This window comes from Ambystoma mexicanum, chromosome 13 (assembly GCF_040938575.1).
Source record: "Ambystoma mexicanum isolate Mex_15411 chromosome 13, UKY_AmexF1_1, whole genome shotgun sequence".
Classification (NCBI taxonomy): Eukaryota; Metazoa; Chordata; class Amphibia; order Caudata; family Ambystomatidae; genus Ambystoma; species Ambystoma mexicanum.
In genome coordinates, this window is record NC_090938.1 from 388,713,303 (window position 1) to 388,739,943 (window position 26,641).

Genomic DNA, 26,641 nt, shown 5'->3' on the forward strand with positions numbered 1-26,641 from the left:
TTGTAGGTCCCCATTCCCAAGGAGTTCCATGGGAATGGGGACCATGGAAGCACCGGCACCGTTAGCAACAGTGCTGATGCTTCCGTGAAACTCTGCGGCCGGGTGCCGTTCCAGATCTGACCCTGGCAGGTGGGACGGCATCCGCCCACAGAGTCGTACTGTGCCGGTCCAGAAACTCCAGTGCCGGTAGGCTTACCGGCACCACTGTTTCCAGACTAGCAGATGTAATAAGGCCCTCTGTCTACAAGTCCAAATCAAAAGTCTGTCTGTGTCAGACCCTATGTTTGTTCTCACAACTATAACAATATCTAGTGGGGAAATGTTCTCAACCAAATACAAGTATTCAAGTTCAATACAGTTCCAATGTAACTTCATTTCAAAGAGGTTTGATCATGTTCTGAGGTTACCTTCTGCAGATTCAGTTATCACAGTTTGCGTTAAATGAGGGTCTTGAGTTTCCCTATCCCAAGATCAAATGCAACCACCTTCATACAACACTGTGATCTTGGGACTTCCTTCCCCCTAAAGCACTCCAGTTCTTTGGTTTTCCGGGTTCCCTAACCCAAGACTTCTACTCAGCAGATGACGTGTATTGTCTGTTCACAAGTCCTCTAGTTAGCTCCACTGAGGACACATGTATTTGCTGCTTTTCCAATATTTAGTGGTTTCTGGTCTAAGCGCAGTTGTCCGACCACATAGTCCACCCACTACAGGTCCCACAATCAGCAACCAGAAGCATGGTTTGTAATTTGACTCTCGATATTGGCAAGGTCAATTTTTAGGAAATGTCCTTATCTAGGCACAGTTGTCAGACCACACGATCCACCCATCAGAGCTCATGCAACCATAAGTGTCCCCCCTAAGGCCGTTGCTCTGTAATATTCAAGACAACTCTTCAATGTCCTTGTATGTCTGACACATTGTATTTTTCTGACAGTGGGTCACTTGATTGTCCTAAAACGTTTATGCAGTCTTCAGAATTTCATAGTTTAATCAAGTAACAACTTTCTTTTCATTCAATTCTTCATAATTGTAGCATTCACTTGGTTTTACTCAAACCACAACTTTCCCGCCGCCCAATATTCATTAAATGTAATGTTGCATCTTATTTGTCAGGATAACACTTTTCATTTGATTCCGTTTTCAATAAATATAGTTTCAAGCTGTGTTGACTTGAATAGTACCTTTCATTTAGTTCGTTATTCAATAAGTGCTATTTTTCTTCTGTGGACTGCCACTATTTCTATGTTCCCTTGGAGCACTTCAGCGTTCCTAGTGTCTCCAGACACTTACCGGGTCTCTGCAGCTCCGTTCTTTGGACAACCAACTCCTCAGTTTGCTGGGTGCTTCACTCCGAACATGATGGTGTTCGTGCTTGGCTCCGCCTCTGCTCCCCAGCTGCACCTGCTGTAGGCCTTCCCTCGCAAGGGTTTCCCAGTCCTGCACAGTCACCTCGGCAAGACTTAGGATCTCAGTCGGTGTCTTAGCGTTTTGGCTTCTCGCTTCTCAACAGAGCAACTCCTCGGCTCTCTGTTCCTTCTGCAACTGCATCTATCATGTGCTTCCAATTTCCACCTTTCATACTGTTCTCTACTACGAACAGGCTGCAAGTGAAACGAGGTATACTCAATTGCCTGACCCTGCTTAATCCTATTACTGGGACATGCACAATGTTTATCACTACATACCTCCAGACCACTCTTTGTTCCAGTACCAGAGTGGTGTTTATAATAGGACTGTGTTGGTTGTTACATTTTTCAAAAGGTGGGGTATGGGGGGGGGAGGGGTGAGCTCCCCGATCGCAGCATGCTTATTCCCCGGATCCATTAGCCAGCGTTTTAGCTGTGCATAGCTAAATCTTTCCTCCTCCATTGCTGGAAGGTCTTAATCTCTTGGGTCTCCACCATGTCCATTATTTTCTGGCATCCCGTCTCCTCCCATCGCGCATAGGGTCCTTGCTCTCCCCCCGGTTTAAATTGGGGATTCCGGAATAGAGGTGTAATCGGGGAGGGGAACGTAGTCAGGCCAACTCGCTGAACCAAGGAGTCCCATGTGTCACCCACCAGGGACGTACATTTTGCTGCGGTACATATTGTTCGGTCTGTCCCCCCTTAGGGCACCCCAAACTTCCTTTAGGGGGCTACCCACCACTGCACTCTATCTCCTGCCACACCTCATCTCGATTACCTTAGAACCACTCGCTTACTACCATTGTTTTGGGTTGCTTGGTAATATTTATAAAAATTCGGGGCCCCCATCCCTCCGCTACACGTGGGTGTCGTTAATATTTTCCAGGCCACCCTCTTTTTTTCCCCTTTCCAAATGAAGGACCCAATATGCAATGCTTTGAAGAATTTCTGAGGAAGTGCTTTCGGTAGGGCTTGGAAGTAGTATAAAACCCTGGGGAGGATTACCATTTTGACGACATAAATCCTCCTCGTCCATATCATCGAAAGCAACGTGCATTCATCCAACCATTGCTTGACCGTCTCCAGCAACAGGGGGTAGTTGGCCTGATATAAGGAATCTAGCAAATTTGTAATCTACACTCGCAAGTAGCAGAGATGCCAGTCCGTCCTTTCATAGGGGCATAATTCAAGTGACCTAGATGGGGACGCCCTCCACCCAGCTATAATCATCAATTTGGATTCATGAGTATTGATTTTGAGGCCTGCCACTGCACCAAATTCCCGGAGACTTTTGGTTAAATGCTGGCAATGATCTGTCAGGATCTGCAATTGTGAGTAACATGTCGTTAGCGATGGCCACTACTTTATGTTCTCCGAACAGGATTCCCCTAATGTCTCCACTGTCCAGAGTGCGTGCCAATAGTGGCTCAAGATGTAACACGTACACAATCGTTGATAGTGGACATCCCTTCTTGGTGCCCCGAGAAACTTTAATTCCCTTTGATATGTGCCATTGATGGCTATCTGCAATGTGGGCGAGTGATCGTTGGCCTGGGTCAGCCTTATGAATCTCGGGCCAATCGCCATGGTTTTTATTGTAAGAAACGGAAAAGATCACTCAACCCTTTGGCATCCAGGGCAAGGGCAAGCGCAATCACAGGAATACCCAATCTTTTTCACCCATTCCATGAGGTAGCATATCTGCCGAGTATTATTGAAAGTTTACCTTCCTTTGACAAAGCCTGACTGATCAGGTTTTACCAGGTGGGGGGGGAAGTATCTTTTCCAGCCTGGTCGCTAAGATTTGGTGAAAATGTTCACTTCCAAATTAATGAGGGCTGTCGGTCGATAGGACCCACATTGCGTTTTGTCTTTATTAGATTTAGGGAACACCACCACCTTTGCTTCCTCCATTGTTTGGGTTATGCACCCCAAGGTCTCAAAGGAGTTTAAGAAGGAAGCCAACAATGGAATTAGCAATTCTTTAAATGTCTTGTTGAAGCATGCCGAAAAGAGGTCTCGTGCCAGGAATTTATTTACCGGTAGGGATAGAATTGCCATGTGTACTTCCTCCGGAGTTATTTCCCCTTCCAGTTCCCCCTTGCGCCCACTCCCTCCCGACATGAACATCGATGCTGAGAATAGCTTAAGACAGACCTCCTGATTCTCCACACTTGGGGAGTCGTAGGAGTATAGTGCGGAGTAGAATTCTGTAAAAGTTTGCACTATCTCCTGAGAGGAGGAGCTAATGGCCCCTTGTCCTGTTTTGATTTGGAGGATTGCCCTTGAGGCCTCCTTTTTACTGACTTGCCTGGCAAGCACGCAGTCTGCTTTATTTATGTTAATGTAGTATTGCAGTCACATGTACGGCTCATTTTGTCAGTCCAGAAAGAATAGACACCCCCTCGATCGTAAGGCACTATACTTTGGTGGCCGAAGACCAATCGCCTCATGTGTTTAGTAATGGAAAGGTGTAGCAAAAGCTAAACCATGGTGCGGCCATTTTAAGGTGACTGAAATCGCCATTTTGTTTTCTTTTTGTTTTCTCTAACATTGCCTTTTTGCCTCATGTAAAACTGCTCTGCTTAAATATTATTCTGCTTCACTGGTGCACAATGCAAGGTCGCGAGTGGCATGTTGAAACATAACACAGTAACCCAGACAGAAGTGCCCGGTCCCCTCCCTCGCATATCCTTGGAGAGTGAGCAGCAAGGCATTCTAATCAGTACAGCAGGTGCCAGCTAGTCTCGGTAAGCACAGTAGAAATGCTAGAGCGAACATTAATTGACTTGAATTATGCTCTTCTTTGTGGCCCCACTTTCCTGAGCCCGGCAGAGCCCTGGAGAGCAAGTTGACCCCCAATACACAAATAGAAACGAGGAGATAGCAAGGCCTGGAATGCGTCTCTCCCTACGCACAGCTTGCTTGTAGAAACAGAAGCATTGTGTTCTTTAAAACAAAGACTTCTGTCTGTGAGCTTACAAAATTGCAACCTGTTACTAAATGAAGGTTTGAAGGTGTCATACTCGTCACCATTGTCAATCATCGTGCCTAGTTCAAAAGAAATGCAGTAGGGGCGGTATAAGTTGTGACACTATTGATTACTAGATGCTTGTTTTGTATGTATGTAACTGTTGTACAAATTTCTCTCTTGCATCCCCCGAGGTCTGGTAGACACACGTCGTGGGACCAGTTGGCCAACTGAGACTATTTGCTTTGCAATAAACCCTAGATTTTGGGAATACAACCTTGTGTCTGGCGTATCAGTTTGTGTGTGGTGATTGTGTCTTGTTTCCATATGCAAGGGTCCCCGTCAATTTGGTCTGAAGTAGTTCCAACTGTCCCTTAAAACCTCTAAATTCCTTTCTAAGGGCCACCCCTGTGTCCGTTACCATTCTAGCCATCAACCCTTTTAATTGCGCTTCTAGTTGGGTCTGACGGTTCTTTAGCTGCTTATCCTGCCAGACCTTTTTCGCGATAAATTCTCCCCTCATTGTTGATTAAAGGCATCCCACATTATGTGTTCTTGCACTTCCAGGGTCCTATCTAGTTTAAAGTATTACCCAATCCTATCCCATATTTCCTCCCGTACCACTGGGTTCTTTAGCAGTTGATCCGGAAATTTCCATCGTCGGAGCCCTGACCCAATCCTCTACTGATGCATCGCGATCGTGAAGGGGGCATGATCAGATAAGGTTACTGCCCCCAACTCCATATTCTTGACCTAACCTAGTAGTGTACTCGAGACCCAGACATAACCAGTCCTTGAAAAGGAGGTGTAAGTAGGTGTAGAAAGGGAACCCGTTGATCCCACTGTGGGTTCCTTCCCGGAATCCACCAAGGTTTGGTGAGCCATTTGTGCTTTTAGTTTCACTGTAGGACCCTGTTGAACTGAGCATGTGTTCACACTCCTATCTGTGAGAGGATCCCAGGCTAAATTGAAATCATGCAACACGATTAATTGTTCCACAATTAATTGTCCCCCATTAATTATAAACTTTTCCAATTTTACCAGTACCCCTCACCCCCGTAGAAACTCATCCTGCCCAGTGTTTGTTGCATATATGGTGGCCACTGTATTGTACCCTCCCCCAAAGAAAATGGGCAAAGACTTGCCTACCTTCCCTGTCCTCTTCGGTTGCTCCAGTATGCAAACAAGCCAACTCCTTAAAGGCTATAAGGACTCCGCCTGTACTATATAGGGCTAGCCCCTGAGTCGCACTTTGTTTATCTCTCTTTCATACAAGGGTCTCCTGTAGCGTAACAATTTCAGGCTTTTTCCCTTCCCAGAAAGTAATGCACCTTTTTCCATTTGTCCAGGGATTTTAGCCCCCTAATGTGGAGCATGAGCAGCTTGAACAAGTGGTCATTCTCCATGACCACCCTGGTGCCCGACTTCGCCTGCGTCATGCTATCCCCCACCCCATGTTCCCCCCACCCCCAAGGACCGCCTCTCTCTAATGCCCCCTCCCTACTCTTCCAGTCACCCATCCCACTCCCCAACCATTATAAACCATGGGGAACTAAGTCTCGCTAGCCACCTGGAGAAAAATTGTGAGGTTCTACTAGGACCCATAACCTAGATCAGATCCCCCAAGCGCTGCTACACCACCACCACCCCACTCCCCCCAGTGCCCCCCCTGTTGCTTCCTTCCCCAGGCTAAGATTTCATAAGAACACCGTTTCCCTTCATCTTGTAGCGCAAACAAGGAACCTGGACTGGAGTGGGCTCACTCTCCCTCCAAGGAGAGGGGGGGGGGGTCTTCATCCAGGCTTTGTCAGGGCCACTCGGGGCCCACTTCTTGTAGCCGGACTCTGGGATTTGCTACTACTCAGTCCCCCTATGCCCCCCGCTGCTCCCTCTTGCCGCTCTGTCATCGGGGCAGCACTCACCACCTTGCCTTTGGGTCAACCGTGCTCTTGGGTGCACTTATGACCTTGTTTGTTCCCTCGTCTCTAAACTGGGACCCCCATTTATTGCGTCACATTGGGGCCTTGCTATGGCTCAGTAACCTACTTCGACTCCTGTGGGGGCCACTCTCCCATACCCGCCCTTTGTTTTGGACCTTGTTGTGGTCTGTTCTGGTTTTCTGGTGGGGCAGGGTTTTCCGCTGGAACCTTCAAGGGTAGCCCTACAAAATATCCCCACCAAAAATATCGCCGTACATATGGCCGTTTGTCTCGCCATAGGTGATATTTTTGGGGGGGATAATTTGTGGGGGTGTCCCCCGCACATTTTAAAATAATGCGGGGGTGTCCCCCGCAGAGCCCATGGGTCAATATCACCACAAACATAGCGATATGTTCGTATCGTGACATTTTTGCGGGGATATTAACACATGGAACACCCTTCAGGTGGGTTCTCAAATCTCGCTCCTCAGGAACCACTGTTTGAGCGCAGGCCACTCACTGACACAATATCTTTTCTTGGGGGCTGAGCCGGTCCCACCACGAGCCACCAGCCCCTGGTACCAACCGTCCTTATTGTTGCCGGTGGGGTCTTTCGAGTCCTGTGCACTTGCTTCTGCCTGGTGCCGCCTCTCTCCTCCTGGCCCCTGGGGGGGGGGGGGAGGGGTCAGTGGTTGCATACTCCGCTGCCTTGGTCCTCCCAGGAAATTTGTCCAGGTAGCCCTGCCCTCGCCGTCTCACACAACCTGTTGCTTGGAACACTCAGACCCCAGGGGCTTGGATCTCAGACCCCAGGGTTCAGCGGTTCCTCCGGGGAACGCTGGCAAGAGCACTAAAGCTGCAACTCTCTGTGTGCACTTTACCTGTGTACCACACCAACTCTCTCGGTGGGTAAAGAATGTCCTTCTCCTTGCTTCTCTTGTCTGCTTGCCGCATGGAGACGGTTGAGCATGGGTATAAGGGACCCACCATGTCGCCTCCCCTGTCGTCGCTTGGCGCCGGCTCAAGGGAGGTGCAGCTCTACTTCCGCCTGCCCCCATGGGCTCGGCCACATCTCGCCAGACAGCTCTGCTCCTGGTCACGGCCGCAGGCTCAGGGCGAGATCAATACTCTCCCCTCCAGGGACCTCCTCTGCTCCCTGAGCTTCCATGCACTGCGGCTCATTCAAGGTCCCTTGCAGGGAGCGGCCCGAGCCACTCGTTGCTGACGCCGCACCGGTTAAGGAGAGCTCATCGACTTTGCTGTGATGACCCTTTGTCCCCACTCGTTCTCGCCAACCACCATGCTTAGCTTCATGCTGCTGTTTGCCAAGTTTCCCTGCCGGGGGAAGGCAAATCTGTTATTTCTTCAATATATGGGGTGCTGAGAGCACACAGATTACGATGCACCCCTCTTGGCAGCCATTTTATAATCTACACATTACTTTTAATGATACCCTGGACTCCCTGAAGCTGGCCTTCTTTATTTAATTTTTTTTTTTTTATATAATGTGCCCAATACCATACCCGAGTTTGGTTTCCAAGAGCGGATCTGGGATTCAAACCTCTGTTGCTCTGTGTGGTCTTGCTCCCAGTCTAATACATGATCTTCTTTGGCTTGGTTGACAATGCATCTAGGATATCACTAACCACATCTTCCTCCCTTTAATCTGTCACACATCCATTTGTAACCCCTCCCGTTTGTTTCATCTTTACCTTCCTTTTCCTACAGCTCCCCCCCCCGCTTCCCTGTTCCTTTCCTCCAGAGACTACAGCATGGGAAACCAGGGTGGGGGCACAATATGCAAACGCCTAGACACGCTGAAGTGTTTTGAGACCACTATTGGGGGCACAATTGTATAAAAGCTTTCTAACCTAACATATGCCATTTATTTTTGGAGTTTAGCTTCTAATAATATCCAGAATAGGGCTTGGGCCAGATTTCTGAAGGCTGTCAGTGAAACAGTAACTAGACAGTACACTTTGTTTCTCTTGGCATTGCGGGAAATCATTTTCCATGACTGGCCAATCCTTGAGGCAGAGCTTTAAAAGCATCAGGTCACCCTCATTTCAAAGGCATTGCCAACATGATCTGCAGGATAACCTACTACAAAGCGATAATACTTTCCAATTACCCTGAATTTCACACATCTACAGTGCTTCTTGAACATGGGATATGAAAGTGTGTATCCTGGTCTATTATTACAATGTGGTGGTCTTCTTACAGTATTGCGAGTACATCTGCCATGGCGGCCATCTGTAATTGCATTATATCTTGAGGGCATAAAGGTCTAAAATGGGATTTAACATCTCATTTACAGGGCAGGGGTGGGTCTCGTTGAATGCCCTATGTTTTTCGTGATGTCAAACTATACGCAATTACTATATTGTGTTGTTTGTTGGAACCACCCCCTAAGAAAACCTTAAACAAGAACACACAACATAGTTTTATGGCTAACTACAGAGGAACCCCAATTATCCAAACAGGAAAGTGTCTGGGTTATGTTTCACCAATTTTGTGGTAATTCCTCAGTCTTTAATAACTGGGGTACTGAAGATGGGGGATGTAACAGAAGTCACTGTTCTTTTGTCCTGCTTCTTTGGGGGAGCCACTCCAGCCCCCAATTTTAGTCGGGGTGGTCCCTTATGGCTTTGAGGGGACATTTTGCCCCTTACACCTGAAAGGAAGGGCCCTGTGTATTTTCAAGATCAACCGCAATCGTCTGCAAAAAGGGCAATGTGGCCAAAAAAAAACGTTTTAGCTGTAGTCATTTATTCTTTTTGATCTTCCCAAGTGTGTGATCAGCCAGTTTCCAAATAGGTGCAGAAGCAAATTCTCACAACCTTCCACTTGAGACACGTATATGAGCGACACCTTAATCGTGGACCCGTCCTATGCCAATGTGCTGCGCATTAAGGAGACCTTTGGGCATGCATTACAGAGGACCTCTCCTTTCTGCACAATTCGTTTTCTTTCCTTCTCTTGGGAGAAATCTAAAGTCATTAGTCAATTTCCTCCCATTGGTACCCATCATTGTGGGAGATGACAGTGATGGGACGCATTCACCGTAACTTATATAGACACTTTTATAGACTTACCTTGAGGAAGGTGGTGGAAGAAGAGACCATGATGCCCATCGATTTACCAACCTTTTCATAGATTCAGCTACAATGGCAGATTCGGCTTCCGAAGGGTCACCAGTGTTTACTGGATTTATAGAACGTGGATTATAACTATTAACACATGAGCTAAACCATCTGAATCGTAATTGGTTATGTTAACAGCTATCGTGTGTTTTAGGGAGTCACGGAACATGTGTAGAATTTTGGTTTTAATATACATAAACAAAAATAAACCAAGAAATATTTCTCATCTAGTACTTTCTGCTTGCAGCTGTAAGGTGGTGCAGCTCTTTGTACAATGCAGAGGTCACCTGTGGGAGTGAAAGCCACAGAGTAGGGGCTTAGGTCCTCCTAACAATTTGTTGACATTCCGGAATGTGTGTATGCCGTTAACCACCTTATGCGTCCATCTGTTGTACAGTACCAATGCTACCTTGCTCAGCTTATCCACACCATTCGGCCTCACTGTATACTCTTATGTAGAGTATGCCAAGAAACTGACAAACCTTTCATGCGTCCACAATCGCCCACCACCTATCTGCTATGACCAACAACCTCCAATGCTGTATGAGCACCATTCACCATGGACTCGCAACATTTGTCTAAAATGACCCGAGAGGGTCTCATCACATACCACTGCCCAAACCTCTGGCCTCCTTCCATCCAGACTTCCCACCTTGGCCCTTGACCTCAACCCCGGGTGAGAAACGTGTGCTTCCATTTTGATATAGATCTTTCTCTGATCTTCCAAATCAATGCTACTTCAAACTTCTTCCACCACTATTCCTTCAAAACAGTTCTGCCACTTCTAAATGTTCCCACAAAGAGTCGTAGTGGGGAAGACCTTAATCTACCCCAAACTTTACGTAAACACATACCTTGGCTTCCCTTCTATGCTACTCTGCAGACTACGATGGGCGAGGAACACAGCTGCGTGCCTCCCTGCTGCACCTCAGGAAGGACTACTACATCACCCCTGCCTTAACATCCCTCCACAGACTTCCTGGACACAAACGCATCACATGGTATGCCTTCAAAACGATTGTTCCCCACTTCCTCTCACCGAAATGTAAACATTAGATTCATCTGCTCGCCACCTCCCACACATTCAATAAAACTCAGACGTGTGGAAGAGACTTCGCCGCTCTGGCTTCGAGAGTATGCAATTGCCTTCCCGGAAGGATTGAAGAAATCATTGAACATCTATCCTTCTGTCTAACTCTGAAAACCTGGCTCTCCTCTCTCCTTTTTGGATACTCTAGGGCCAAGAGACCGCTGTGGTGGTCAACGTTTTGTGTACCACCTGCAAAAGAGGTTATTGTATTTTTAAAGGGGTGTACCAATGGTGTCATCTTACCACAGAAAAGACACCAAAGAATTGTTTTGCTGCACTTTTTTTTTTAAACCAAATTTATGCTACAAAATGCAGGGGAGGGAGGTTGGGTGAGACAATGGGGTGTGGGGCAGAGGAGCCCACGCACATTTTGCAAGACCACTCCGTAAAAAGCATGTAGTAAAAGTGCATGGAATTGTATGAATGCCGGATTTACAGTTTTTTCTTTTTGTGTTTCAAGGAAAGAGAAAGTCATATCTTCTACCAGTCCATACTTGGAGGAAAGGTTCTCTATAGAAATGTATATTTCAAGGTTTTACGGTGTACTTTTGATGCCCACGTCAGAGCACGCTCACACCTTGTGTGTTAGTTCCACGTCATTGGACCCATTACCAAAACTCACCATCTTCAATGTGTGCTTAGAATTCGGATTTTTCTGTACCCTTGTGATGCCTCCCGGGTTTCTCAATCTTCGGTTTAGATTGCATTCCGTGTAACTTTTTCCATTATGTTTGAAACACCAGGGTGCCAGAAGCAGGGGTTATTCCAGAGGAAAATATGTGGCAAAGACAGGCCACAGCAGATATCTCAACACATCCAAGTGTGCATGGAGCCTGGAAGAGGCTGGTGTACATAAGGACAAGGAAGGAAAACTGCATAAAAGAGGAGCCATTTTATGATTGAACTAGTCATCCACCCATACCCAGGTAGGAATGAGAGTCATACATCCAAGGACAAAAAAAAAAACAACCAAGGTCAGGCAGTGCACATTTCAAGAGTGCATGAGGGTGCTAGAACCATCTAACTCAAGCCACGTTTGCAGAAAAAGGAAATGTTTTCATATTTGGAACTGATGTTTAACGAGGGTTTGGGGGCAATGGGGTTTATACATGAATTTGTGGCTTTATAAACTGTAGGAGTTACCTAATATTTTTGTAGTACTTTTTATTTCAAGCTTTCGGGGTCTACATTTCCCCTGCCATGCTCTATGGCCATGTGGCCGTAAAGGAACACTTACTATATTGCAGTTTGAAAGATGCTGTTGCCCAGTTCACAAGCAATGCAGTACTCAACTAATGTCCACGGTAGGTCAGACATAGATGGTAGCAACTATAGGCTCGTAAATGAATCAGAAGGCACATGTACTCACTGCACACATTCATACACGTAGGGAGTGTTCTCACAGTGGCAATATTGGCATAAAAGGACAGTCAGCAGGCAATATCTTTTTTACACTAGCAGAATACGAACATATACTGTGGGCACAGACATGATGAAGTGCATTTAACAGAGATAATATGGGCATACCTCATGGGTAAAGTTATGCAAAGTCAGAAAATGTTTGAGTACTGTTCATGACCTGGCTTCTAATTGAATTAATTTCATGTTACCCTACAGAACGGATTCTAAAAATTGAATAGGTTTTTATCCGATTGTTCATAAACAGTGGGCTGTAATATGCATAGTTCTAATCCAGGATTTAAATGAATAATGCTCAGACCCCATCTAGGTTGTATAAGCTCCCCTTGCTGCTCAGTTGTTAGAACTCATTAACGGGAGATATTTACAACCTCTAGTGACCATTCACCAGTCGCTGTAGCATAGAACGGTTAAAAAGTCACTTACATTGGCCAAGTCAATAGATGCAAAATGTCACAGTATGTCTGTAGGTCTTCAAACGAGGCCAGTAAGATGGCCTTGTCGGAGGGACGGTGGGATTCCCCTTATCTGGGGAAGGGAGGCCTAGCCGGTAAGAATCCAGAGCCAGTCCTACCCCTGAAGTGGACGGTGGCAGCAAGGAAGGACCCAATTTCCACCCCAGCCCCTTGTGCCAGACTGTGGATTTGTAGAGACTCATCTCCAGACATGCCTCTTGGTTCAGGTACTCATCAGTAACAGAGCAAGGTCAAAGAATAACCGAAAAGGTCACGCGAGAGAACCAACAACAGATAGCGTAGAGAAACTGAGAAGAGCGACCACAGTTCCGCAAAGACCCGGGCACAACAGCACACATACCAAGGAAACACTGTCGCTGCAGTCATGCACCAGAGCAGTGCAGAACCCCTGGCAAGCTCACACCATCAATTAAAAGGTCCCACAGATCACCAGGGACAGAGAGGAGACAAAGCGGGAGGACTTGCCTCAAACTTACCAAAATGGTTAACGGGAACTGATGCCAAAACACTAAAAGGGAAGATTGAATGTACTACACTGCCATTGTCAGAACGTAGTCCACAAGGAGCCAGTGGGTGGGGTTTAGCCCCCTTTTCATGACTTCTCTACACATACACGTCCAAAGGATGGAAGAAGGGCAAAGGGGGGGGGGGGGATATTTGAACTGTGGACAGGATACACAAAGTGTGTGTTTTTCAGGCGAGGACAACCAAGAAACCAGCAAGAGTGAGGAAGGAGTGGCAGCTTATGAATAGATTTTTGGAGCAGGTGAGGTGTTGGCTTAAGAGTGGAAGTGGTTCTGAGTGTGGGTGTGCGTGTTTGTGTGGCGAGCAAGAAAAATAAATTTGTGTAAGGAGTGAGTGTGAAGTGAATGTTTCTGGTTCAAAGGAGAGTGTTTGAGTAGTGGTAGGAGAAGAGTTGAGGGGTGGTAATATTAAGGGTAGAGGCAACGAATAGGAGGAGAGAAACATCTAAGGGACCAAGAACAGGTGGGAGGAGTAATAAGTAGAGGAGAGTGTAATGCACTATGAAAATAGAACACCAACCTTTTGGTATTTAGGGGTATGGAGAGTTAGAAAGTCCCTGATGAAGTCTAGATAGCTAGCATTTTAGGGAACCACCATTAGCAGAGACACAGTGTTAGACAGAGGGGATCAACAATCTGTAGCACTAATAAGGGGTTACGGATGCCTGGGTTAGGCAGGAGGGTTGTGGCAAGACTAGAGAGAAAGGGAGTCCCTAGGGCCCACAAAGAAAATAAAAACCCTGGGCGCAAGGCCATGAAGAGATTTTGTAGACAAGGAGTAGAAATTCAAAGATGGAGCGATATTGCAGAGAAAGCCATCTAGGATGACAATGAGGAGGGAGAGAATCTAGGAAGGTTTTAAATGGCGTGGGTAGCAAAGTTGAGGTATTTTTTGTGGGGAGTGGAAGAGCATAGCAGAAGGTCAAGCAGAAGGTCAAGAAGTAGGCTAGAGCAGTAGTCAAGTTTGCCGAACACAAAAGAGAAGAGATTAGATTTTTGCTGAGTGGTGGATGGGGTGTCTAGAAAGTAGATCCCTGCTTCAGTGGTTGCGATGAATCCAGTTTAAGGTCGCAGGCGAAGAGAAACGCCCCTCCCTCCCCCCCCCCCAGTTAGTGAGTCACGGATGATGGATTAGAGGAGGAAAAAGAGGAGGTGTGGGAAATTGGGGTTTGCATTGTAGGCTGGGATGACATGCATTTCTCACCGTAATAGCATTTCTGATGATTGTATCTGCTTAGATTCACATGCTGTGCATATGGTCCGACATCCAGTGGTAACTGCAGAGTATTGCATCTTGTCTTTCGGGGAACGAAAGGGGACGTCAGCATAGGCGTATCTGTAACACTATCCCTATCGTGACGTGTAGTGTAGTGTACCCAAAATCCCTCACGCGCCGAGGTCCCTCAGATTGTTTTTTTTCTGCCATGAGGGAGCCCCAGGCTATTGTGAGCGAGTACATGAAGAGAGAAAGTAGTAAGACATCTATGTTCCTTCCACCCCGAGCGGAATGCAGAAATGCTATTACGGTGAGTAATGCATGTCTTCTCATGCTTGTTAATCTGCTTAGAATCACATGCTGTGCATAGACTAGCGAGCAGTACCCGGAGTTGGAGGTGGGTTATGAGAAGGAACATTAGAGAAAAGAGGTCTTAATATTGCTTGTCCCACCTGAGAATCAGATAGTGTGTTGTAAAGGTGTGCACAGAACTCCAGGTTGCCACTTTGCAAATGGACTCTAGGGGAACATTTGCAATTAATGCTATGGAAGCCCCATTGCCCCGAGTAGAGTGTGCTGTAGGCTTGAAGGGCAGTTCTCTCTTAGCAAGAGTGTAACACAGTGCGACACATTTGACAATCCACCTTAGGATCCCCTTCTCTGCCAGCTGCCACCGAAACAAAAAACTGGTTTGTCTTTTTCAGTGGTTTCGTTCTTTCCAGGTAGAACATGACTGCCTGCGCACATCTAGTGTGTGTAGGCTTCTTTCGGCCATGCTAGTGGGATTCTGGAAGAAAGTGGGTAGTTCGATCGATTGGTTCACATGGAACTTCGAGGTGAATAGGCACAAATCTGGGATGAGCGCGCAGAACCACTTTATCCCTGTGGACTGTAACAAAAGGATCTAGAGAAAGGGCCAGTAGTTTGCTAACCCTTCTAATAGAAGTGATTGCCACTAGGAAGGTCGTGTTGTAAGTAAGGTCTTTTAGACTTGCTTTATGCATTGGCTCAAAGGGAGACCACATTTAGATCCCACCCAGGAGCTGGGTGAGAAATGGGGGGATGGATTCACTTAACCCCTTCCATAAAAGCCTTAATAACCAGTATTTTCCACCACAACACTTTCTGTTGTGACGTGGTGTAGGCTGAGAGGGCAGCTAGATGAACCTTTAGGGAATTGAAGACCAGTCCTGAGTCTAACAAATGGGTTAGGTACAGCACAAAGCGTGTGGGTGAGCAATCGATGGGATTGACGCCCTTGGTATTACACCAGATGACAAAGCGTTTCCATTTACTAGAATAGCAATAGCACATGTTGGGTTTCCTAGCTTCCCCGAGTATGTCCAGGCATCTCTGAGGAAGCTGAAGGGGTCCAAACTCTATGACCTCAGGAGCCAGTCTGCTAAGTTCAGAGTTTGTGGGCATGGGTGTAGGGGTCTCCCCCTGTCGTGAGACATGTACCGGCAGGATAGTTTTGCGGGGGGGGGGATGAGGGACATTTTCATTAGAGGAGCAAACCAGGGTTTGCGGGCCCACATGGGGGCCACCAGTATCATGGTAACTGGTTCCTGGTGCATTTTGTGCACTATCTTGTTGAGAAGGGGAGTCAGGGGGAAAAGCGTAGACAATTCCCTGACCATGCTATCCAGAGTCTGTTCCTCTTGGAGCGGTTCTGGGGTACCTGGAGGCGTAGTCTTGGCATTGGGCATTCTCCTGAGTAGCGAACAGATCTATCTCTGGGAAACCCCATTCTGCGAAGACATTGAAGACTATGTCTTCGTGTAGACGCCATTCGTATTCTAAGGGCAGTGGGAAATCTCCGCTGAGCATGTCTGCAAGAAGATTGAGTTCCCCTGGAACATGTTGGGACAACAGGAACATCTTGTGTTTGAGAGCCCACATCCAAATGTTTTGGCACAGCTTGGATAGCCCTGGAGAGTGTGTGCCCCCTTGTTTGTTTAGGTAGTACATGGCTGTGGTGCTGTCTGTCAGGACCAGGACTGTCTTACCGTGTAGTTGAGTCGGAAAGATTTTTAGTGCCTTGAATACGGCTAATAGCTCTAACAGATTTATATGGTCGGATGCTACTTGTGGGGACCACACTCCATGCGCTGTCTGCTGAAGTAGGTGAGCCCCCCCCCACCCAGTGAGAGATGCGTATGTCATGAGAGTAGCTTCCACTGCAGGGGTGGTGAAGGACCTCCCCTTCAAGAGGGTTTCCCTCGACCACCACTGCAGAGAGCGCACGAGGGCTGGCGAGACAACTACCAGATCTTCCCATTGTCCGCTGGCCTGACACTACTGGCTGTTTAGTCACTCTTGCATGGGACGCATGCGCAGCCGCACGTTGGGAACTAAATAAATGATGACGCCATCATATCTAGTAAGCGCATTGCCTTGTGTACCGTCATTTCCCCGACTGGCTACATATTGAGGGATCTGAGAAAGCATGTTCTGGACCCTCTCGTTGGAGGGGAAGACAGGACCCTCCTTTGTCTGAATCAGAGCCCCTAGGAGTTGTTTGGCTTGAGTGGAGTCCAAGCTGGATTTCTTCTTGTTGGAGAATCCTAGAATGAACAGGTGGTCTATTGTCTTCTGTGTATTTTTGAGGCATGCCTCCTAAGAGTCCCCCGTTATGAGCCAGTCGTCGAGGTAAGGGTAGATGGGGACGGATAGTCTGTGCAGGTGTGCTGCTGCCACTGCCAGGACTTTCGTACACCCTTGGCGCCGAGGCAATGCCGAAGGGGAGTACTTTGAACGGATAGTGCTTGTCCTCTATCATGAACCTTAAGTATTTTCTGTGCACCGGCAACATTGAAATATGAAAGTATGCATCTTTCATGTCCAATGTTGCCATGTAATCCCCCTGTTTCAACAGTGGAATTACTTCCTGCAGAGTTACCATACGAAACTTTTGAGGTTTGACAAATTTGTTCACTGGGCGCAAGTCTAGTACAGGGCACATGGTGAGGTCCTTTTTGGGTAAAAGAGTACACTGAATAAATACCCTCTTTTACCTGAAGAATAGGGACGTCTTCTATGTTGTGCTTTTCCAGAAGTGCTTCCACCTCTCGTTTCAGGATTCTCAGAGGATCTGGCGTCAGGCGTCTTGTCTTGGGCTGTCTGAACTGTGGAGGTCCGGCGAATTCCACGCAGTACCCGTGGGCGACCGTCTTTACAACCCACTGGTCTGAAGTAATCCCCTCCCATGCCAAAAGGAAAGATGTTAAGCGCCTCCCGACTGGGGTGACATGGGAGGGGACCTGGACCCGTAGGTCATTTCTGACCATAGGCTGCAGCACCCCTGGAGTTGGGGCCTCTGCCTTTCCCGCATCGCTGACCCCTAGGTGGATAGTTGGCAGGGGTGCTGGATGCTTGGTTTGAGTTCCAGTTTCCCGTGTTGCAGATGTTTAGGGCGGAACCGAATTGGCCCCGAAAGGACTGGCGGGAACCGTTTCCCCTCTGGGGATGGGTTTCTGTGTGATCTTTTTTGGCAGTCTGCAAAGCATCATCGACTGCTTTACCAAAGAGGTTTGATTCTTCAATAGGTTTGTTTATAAGAGCAGCTTAGGTTTCCGGCTTGAAGCCCGAGTTTCAGATCCAAGCGTGCTGTTTCAGCAGGGTGCCCTGCACCATGGATCTTCCCGCCGTCTCCGCAGTATACAGTTTTCTTTAAACATTCTGATTGACTTGCCTGCCCTCAGCCACGATGGCGAGCAATTTGGATCTTGCGGGTTCAGGCACCTCCTGGAGACCTTCTTGTAGAACGTTCCATTGCGCATCAGCATAACTGGCAAGCAAAGTGGTGTTTGCTATGCGCGTGGTAAAGGCAGCTGCCGTGGTAACACGTTTACCCGAGGCATATAACCTTTTAGACTCCTTATCGGGAGGTGCTTGTCCCGTAGCAAGGGGTACTCCCGCCCGTTTCCGGGTGGTGGTGACCACTGGGGAATCGGGAATGGCGAGGCCTTTAATATATTGAGGGTCCGTAGGCGATGGCCGAAATAATTTCTCCACCTTGGGATTGACTGCCCTGGTCTGGGCTGGTGTGAAAAGAGAAGGAGCCAGTCTCCTCTTAATGGAATTAAGGAGAGGGACGGCTTGACTGGAGGGGGGGGGGGGGGGGTTCCTTTAAGAATGTCCTCCACAAAATCTTGTTCAGGTATGGCTTCTTGGGTGGCGATCTGAAAGTAATCGGCTGCCTTCCTTAAGATTGCGTTAAAGTCCATCTGATCGTCTATTGGCGATACTTGGTGGGCCGGAGTGGAAGGAGGGGAGTCCACACATAGGACATCTGTTTCCTGATTGTGAGTAGAGAGTGCCCATGGCTCTGTATCAACTTGATGAGTGTCCTCCCAGTTGTTCATGGCATCCGCCTGGTCATCTGCAGCATAGTCTTGTTGGAAGGTATTCTCTTCTTCCTCATCAGAGATATCTTGGTATGTGTCCATTTGAATTTCGTCCTCAGGGTGGGTAGAAATGAAATGGACCCGAGAAGATTCTAAATTAGCAGGAAATCTTAAGGTTGGCATAGAAAGAGGATCCTCACATGGTCTCTTGGGTGTAGGATGCTCTGAGAACGACACAATCCTTTCCAGGCGGTCCCATGCACCCTTCACATTTTTTTTCCCCTGGTCCATTTAGATGAACCAGAAGGTGTAAAAAGGTGGAAAAACCTTCATTTTCTTGCCTTTGGCGCTGAAATTTATTAGCAATAGCGCTAGATAAAGGCTCCCGACTAGCCTCAGTCTTTGCGAGCATCAGGGTGCTATGGCGCGTCTTCAGACGTGCCCGCGGCACGCTCCTTGCATTTCGACGATTCCTTAGGCATCAACCCCACTGCCGAAGTGATCCTCGCAATACTCAGTGATGTCTGGCGAATCGGGGTTTGTCGTAGGCCTAGCTGTAGAAGGAGGCCTAGAGGCAGGAGGCCTAGCAGTAGTTTTTTCACCTACCGATTGACTAGAAGGCCTAACGGTAGATTTTTGTCCTACCGGGGCCTTAGGGGGCGTCAGAGTGTCGGATGAGTGTGCTTCGCCGGCCAAATGTGATTTTGAAGTAGCGCCCTTGATTTTTGAAGGCCCAGTCGCAATACGCTGCTTCGGATGCGGGGAAGACTTGATCTGCAAGATCAGAGGAACCCGTTGAAATTTTCGGCTGTCTTGTTGGCGCTTTCACCAGTTTCGACGAACCCGTCAAAATTGGGGCAGGGGTTGTGTTTTGTGAGGGTTTTATGTACGCCCCTGTCGCCGGGTGTTGTCTCTGTAGCGTGACTTTCGTCAGGCCAGGAAGGGTTGGGGGACGGGCATGGCGGACCAAGGAGGGTCTGTTGTAAGGGCAATGGCATCCGGTACGGATGCTTGATCATCACTGGTACCCCGTCACTTCCGGCGGGGGGATGGAGGGGTGAAGAAGATCCAGTCTGCGACATGCCGTAGGCGGCCCACCGCTTAACACGGCGCTCCTTAAGAGTTTTGGGTTGAAGGAGTCTACAAGCCGCGCACCGCGCTTCGTCGTGGTCAAGGGGTAGACAATTATTGCACTCATCATGCTTGGCCTTCCACAGGTATCTTATCCTGCAAGAGGGGTAAAATCTGAATGTGGCCTTTCCATAGCGAAAGGTAATAAAAAAAAGATGACCAGACCTAGAGGGTAAAGAGGGGGAAAGAGGAGAGACATAGCGAAAGATATGGTAACCCCAACCCCACTCTCCCTACTGTGTAGGCTGGCCAGAGGGCCCGGCCACGTGGATGGCTCTGCCGCCGGATCTTAGACATCGAGGTCCACTGCCGTCGAAAGTTTCCGCAGTCTTTGTCGTAATATTTTCAAGCACCGCCGAAGTGACTTTAGGGAAATAAACCTACAAAGTCGGTAAACAAGGATAAACAATGTCTCTTATGAAGTGCTCCGCAATAGGGCAACCAGTTATCTGGGAAAAAAACAATGTGAGGGACCTTGGGTACATTACACGTCACGATGGGGATAGTGTTACAGACAGGCCTATGCCGACGTCCCCTTTCAGACCCCGAAAGACAAGATGCAATACTCCGCGGTTACTACTGGATGTCGGTCAAGTGGCACAGCGAGTAGAGCGCTCGCTTTGACATACGTGCAGAGCCTGCTAACGCAGGTTCGAATCCCGGCGGGGCCAAACTCAGCCTTTCATCCTTCCGAGGTCGATAAATGAGCACCACACACCGTGGGTAATAATAAGCAGCGCTCAGATACCTGATGGTTCGTAGCGCTATATAAATGCGAAATTATTATTATATGCAACGCATGTGATTCTAAGCAGATTAACAAGCATCAGAAAAAGAGGACTTCTTTAGAGAGGTTTAGCATGAGGCATCGTAAGACTCAACATATATTGGTGCACCTTAATTGTGCTACAGAGCTACTTCAGTGTGAGGTCTTTCACATACCCAGACACATCCAGGCATTGCACTTCAACCTGGATCTGTAGCATCATTTACAGTGCAATCCGATACGACACTCAAAACGTACTATAATTTCAACTCTATCCCGAACATATTCTTAGATTGGCCCGCAAATTCAGGACTACCAATGCTCCTCTAACAGCACCCTCTGCTAAACCAGCAATGGTCCCTTATACAATGACGTACCAATGCGCCTCGATCTTTATTCGCAGCAAATCATTGTGTGCAGTTACCAACACAGGCAAACAGTAATGGCAACTTCACTTCTGCCCACTTGAATCAAGAACCCAACACACCCCTTGATATTCCATTATGAACTGCAACCTTGGTCTGCGGCACCTGCATTTCACCTCTGGCAACCGCAACTAGCTCAGACTATGCTCCTCATCACCACTTCATATTCCATACTTGGGAGCTGAGCACAGCTTGATGGATGAGCTTGATTAGAAACTGATCTCCAGAATGAAGGCCATTCATGCAGTCATAAGACGCAAACTCCCAGCACATCACGCAGTAAAAGGCACAAACTCCCAGGACATGCTTGCAGAAGGCCCATGAGGAAAAAAAAGCTGCTTTATTTTAAAAACTGTACAAATCCGTATCAACCATATAAACGCCCCACCCGCCCAGATTTGTCACATATCAAAAGTGATATTTCGTAGATTAGAATAAAAAAACTGCACACGTCATGTGCATGTTCGTTTAACCAGTCCGTCTTAGAGGCGCACAAACGCCTCCCTCACCCCCACATGTTTTGTCTGAGCATACTGTGAAAAAAAGCGGTGTTTGCATAGAACATTTGCCCCTCTTGAGGGCAGGTAGTTCACTCACATCACGGCAACAGTCCAAGATCAGCAGATTTTCAGCAATAGAGGATGACATCTCCAAAGGGCAACCGATTTACCTCCCAAATTCTGAAACACTTCAAGAGTTCACAGATCACCCTTCTTGTTGGTGTAGTTCAGGGACAGGTGGTGCACACCCACACCATGCAACAGTCTAACCTACGCCCATGGGACAGTCCAGCGGCGAATCAGTCACAACCATTCCTTAAATAGCCCAGGGTGCGCGGTTCACCCAATCTTTGGAACATGCAGCAGGCAAGTGGTTCACCCCCATCCAGACCGTGGAACATGGAGGGCGGGATGTCACCTGTTGGGGGGGTGGGGGGGGGGGGGGTGGGGTGATCTCACCCTTTGCTGATCGGCCCTGCCCATTGTGAAGATTATACTAAGGGAACGCATTCCCCCTCCCACTGTTGGAACAACTCAAGGACACATTACTTGCCACCATTTTTTTAAACAAGTTATGGACAGAGAGCCCTTGGAACAGCAGAGGGTGCACATGGATGGCTTCCATAACAAACAGTCAAGGGGCAGACCCTTCACAAACCTCAATGGACAGGTTTACCCCCACCAGTATAGGCAGTTCATTTCTGTGGTTACCCCAGCTGGAAGGCTGGGAATTCACTGCGGTGTATGGATCATTCCATGGGTTGGCGGTCTTTTCCAATAATTTGGCCAATCCGTGTCAGGCAGTTAACACCCCCTCAACCCCCCCACTCCTCCGTGGAATAGCCTCTGGGCACATAGTTCACTCCCATTATCATAATAGTCATCTCCACTACTGTACGAGCCAGAAGGAGGGAAGTTCTTGCCTGCTGTTCGCTAAGTCAAGAGCAAATGTTCACCTTTTTGGCGAGCCAGACAAAAGCAAGCAGTTTCCCTTCTATTGTCATGGAACTGGGCCCAAAGACATGATAGATGTTTTTTCTACCCTCTAGTGCCACTGGACCAGCCAAGGGCAAGCGGATAACCTCAGTCTGGAAAGAAAAACTGTTCACACCTGTCCAATGCAGCTTCACACAAGACAAGACCATCATTGTGCCAAACATGTGCGCTCCCAAAATCAATGGTCCAAATAAAACTTAAATAAAGAATAAATAAGTGATTGTGTCTCGTTTTGACTGCCCATGTGACAGGTTGTGCTGTACTGTGGAGGCGTTAGACAGTCAAACGGCTCAAGAGCGTGGCAAAGGCCAGGGCACATCCAGAGAGCTCGGTCACCCGGTCTACCATCTCTTGAACAGCTGGGATCGAGGGGTACTGCAGGGCAGCACCCTTGGTGGCCAGCACCACCACTTTAAGGGCCTGGCAGAGGGCATTGCCGCAGGTAGTCACCTGCACTCTCAACTCCTGTGATGCCAGCAGCCGGGCCAGGGTGTCGCCGATGAAAACCAGCTTGTGGGCCGTGACAATGACAAACTTGCCGTGGGAGATGAAGACTTTGGGTGGCTGGTTGCCACGTACACTGTCAAAGAAGGAGTCAATGGCGGTCAGCAAGGTGGCATAGTGGCCTTGGCACTGCCCGGCATAGAAGTGGAGCAGCTGCAGGTCTTCCAGCGATGGGTCCAGCGGTGGCAAGCCTCCAGCGGTGGTCTAAAGTATAGAAACAAGAAGGCAAGGACATTAAACTCAGCCAGTCGAGATGCCACATTTTCTATTCCCAATCCAAGTCTATCCAATACAAATACAAGGTATTCCGAATGCAGCATTCATAACAGCAGAGTGGCCCAGCTGCACCTCTAAACTGAGAGCCGAACTTGTAACTTTGCTTCGCCTGCCAGGTAAAAAGACAAACATTCCTGTTTTCCTACTCTGCCTGCCAGATAGGATCAAGCATCAAGCATTTGGTTATAGGTTTAAGATGCGAATGAAAAGTTTTGAAATACAATAGGTTCGAAACAAAAGGACCGAAAACAAAAAGGCCCCCCCACCCCTGTTTTTTATGGTAAAAAACACTTTTTTTAACCTATATGAACCCCCCCTAAACATATATAATTAAATAAATATTGAACCTTTTATTTTCGGTCCCATTGACCCGAACCTATTGCATTTGAACCTTTTGTAATCGCACCTTTAACTGGACACCCAAGCATTTTTGTTCTCAGGCTAACTGCAACTGTTTCTCAGGCAATTTATAATGTTGGCCAAGAGGCATGTACCCTCATTTCCCAAGCTAGCTCCAACAGCTAAGACCCTACATCCCTTTCTTTGTCCAAATCCACCTCTGTGCTAGCCCCATATCTAGTGGGGCGAGGGGGAGGTCTGACTCTGGGATATTATGCTTGTACTTCTTGCCTTGCTAAGTCTTTTTACAACAGCCAGCATCAAGTGTTACCCTACAACAATACAGTATACCTATTAAGTGGACACAAGTGTACATCTGTGTGGAGGGAGGAGGCAACATGCTGCCCCTCTGTGCACCGGACACCCCCTACTTTAACCTATTGTGTCTCCTTGTTTGATACATTGGAGTCCTGGGGGCAAAGGGCCTTCCTATGCACCTGCAACAATCCCTGGGATCAACACTTCCCTAAAGAGGATGCATTATTTTTGGTCACCTCTTTCAAGGTGAAGGACACTGCAACTCTTTATATCCTGTTTAACAGCAGAGATGGCTTGCATGGTGTCCTATTCTGACTACTTCACAACCGAGAGGCCATGCTGTTGGCAGGCCCTGTAAAGCCAACACAGACCTGGACACGCGGTGGTAGTACCTTAATGAGATGATCGTGGATCATCCCTTCAAGCTCTGGTGAGGTTCCTGGCGATAGTTCTTCTTGAGAGGTCGGTGGGCTCTCGGGGGCAGTCACAGGTGGACCATTCTGTTGAGGGCCATCTCCTCCTGGCAGGGTACCACTCGCCTGTGAGGCATTCCGCTCCGCGCCCTGCATAGACAGGAAACATTCCACCGTCAGTAGAGACCATGGTACAGATGAAAGACACAGGGGAGACATTGGATGGAAGGGGGTGGAGGGAAGAGACAGATAAATGAGGGAGGAGGCAGCTCAGTGTGGGGATAAGAGACAGAAAGAAGGGAGGACGGAGACAGAAAAATTAAGACAAAAGAATGACCAGCTCTGGATGATGGTGGAAGAGCACTTGGAGAATGCCTAACTGCAATAGTGCTCGAAGAACATTCTGACGTTCTAACACCCTGCACAAGAGCGCTGCTGCCAGCCGAAAGAGGGGAGCTGGCCCACAGAGCCCTCCGGGCAAGAGGGCAAATCAAACATGAAGAAACCAAAGGCCCCGAGAAAATGTACCAGTGCCAGGGAACGCATCACAACCCCTTGCATCTGTGAAAGCAACCTGTAGTAGCCTGCTTCTTCCATCTCCAGAATCCAAGCACCCTCCCAGTTATGCTGCACACAGCTGGCGGAGGGCACAGGCCCTGAAGAAATGCAGCAGGAAGGTTGGGTCCAAGTGGAGCTTTAGTCAGTGTGCTTACCCCCTCTCGATGAGGCCTACCAACCCGTGTTCGGTCTGTCCTTAGAAGAGGGTGTGAATTTTGTCAGCATACCAATCCCAGATATGAAGGCTCTTTGGAACCTGGTCATGCACCCTCCTGTAGTCCTCTCAGTGTCAACCGGACCGGTGATTATGGAAGCTGAGGATACAAATGCCCCTCTCCAGAGTCACATTTTGCCGTCACCTTGCCTCGCACTTCAAGAAGTTGATTATGGGCTATGTGTAAAAGCAACAGGGTATGTGCTGTCAGGATGCTTCTCTTCAAGGCCCATGCCCTCCCTGCTGGGTCCTGCATGACAATGGTGCAAAGCAGATGGTTTTTTGAGGGCATGAAGGACCGAATGGGACGGTTTGGGGCAACCTTGGATTATGCTAGTCTTGCCTTGTCTCCCCAAGTGCCCCCCCTACCCATTGGACTTCCAATAAACTTAACCATACCCTCCCTCACGTGTAGTTATCTCCAACCGTGCCAAGAAGTCATTTAAATTGTGAATGCTGCCTTTACAAATACTTCTCAAAATAATATAACCAAAGTCAGAGGAGTGCAAGAAAACCTAACCATTGTAGGCTGAAATCCAAGAGAGCTCAGGAACCCCTCATTGAATACACTATGTACGCCCATCTTTAATCCTACCGCAGGACTGATCTTCCCACCTTAATCATCCATCTCATTTCAAGGGCAGGTGTGGGAATAGGGAGGATTTAAAAAGGTGAGATTGGTATTTCTAGGTGCGATACCTCCACCACTGCTGGCATTGCAGATGCCCAGGAGATTAACATCCTCCAAGGCACTGGAAGATCAGCCCACAAGCTTCTATATTACGCTCTGCCTCAACAGTTTGCATCCATTTAATGCTCCAGAGTAGCAGTTGAGGTGCCCGAAATTTAGGCCATTTCTTTGTGCCAATGGGGAAACAGACTCAGATCAGAAATTGGCTGGGTGATGGTCAGTGGGCCCCACGCCACAACTAAACATTCCACAAATGGAAGTTTTTGTTTGAGGTGTTGCGCAAAAATATTTGTATATAATCTGATAACAGGATCTTGCCCTAGATTTACTAGTCCAATACACAAATTGGGGAAGGGCCAGCGGTTCTTTTTAATTCAAAGCTTTTCCAGATTCCTGCACGAGTGTTGCAAAGTCACCTGAAGTGGCCCAGCACAGGCATGCCCGCTTGTCGGCGTGAAGAGAAGAGCACACGGCTTGGTTTGACAAAAATAGGACTTTTTTCACGAAAAAAGGGCAAGAAAACATAGAATAGCTCACAGAGCAAAACTCGAGGACTCCCCCCCCCTCCCCCCCGACACTTGAACGTGCAGTAAAAATCTGAAGATGGCTGCCAGAGGAGGGGCTTAGGGAGAGGGGGGTCATTGGCTGGGGGCAGTATGACTCAGAGTACAGTGATTAGTTTAGAGGAGAAACAGTTTTTCAGTTCAATTGAAACTGGTTTTTCTTTTGCCAACGATTCCTAGCCTGACTACAGGAATATTCATGAGCATGTGAATCCATGCCGACCCCATGCTGGAGAACACACATTTTCTTTTCTTTTTTAATGAAAAAACTGCAAATCTCTTTGGGCCTCCTGCATCGGCTAGTCCTGCTAGTAACTTCCTTCACTACTGCTCCTGCCATGTCACTTCCTGACCAGGTCCTTTCCCCCTTCTTTTTCTGCTCTTTAGCCAGATAAGTACTCTTTCAGCTGCAGAGCTCGTTGTGGAAACGT

The 26,641-nt window shown here is 47.9% G+C and overlaps 1 protein-coding gene across 2 annotated transcripts in view; it reads right to left on the reverse strand.

Annotated features, from left to right (window-relative positions):
- Window positions 1-21,159: 21,159 nt before the first annotated feature.
- EFS (embryonal Fyn-associated substrate) overlaps window positions 21,160-26,641 on the reverse strand; it is a 143,783-nt gene continuing 138,301 nt past the window's right edge. For both annotated transcript variants that reach the window (XM_069633949.1, XM_069633950.1), the window contains 2 exons: window positions 24,164-24,334; window positions 21,160-23,042 (listed from right to left, as the gene is read on the reverse strand). In XM_069633949.1, the coding sequence (XP_069490050.1) occupies window positions 22,608-23,042; window positions 24,164-24,334 (606 nt within the window). In that variant the 3' untranslated portion in view covers window positions 21,160-22,607. The remainder of the gene's footprint in view (window positions 23,043-24,163; window positions 24,335-26,641) is intronic.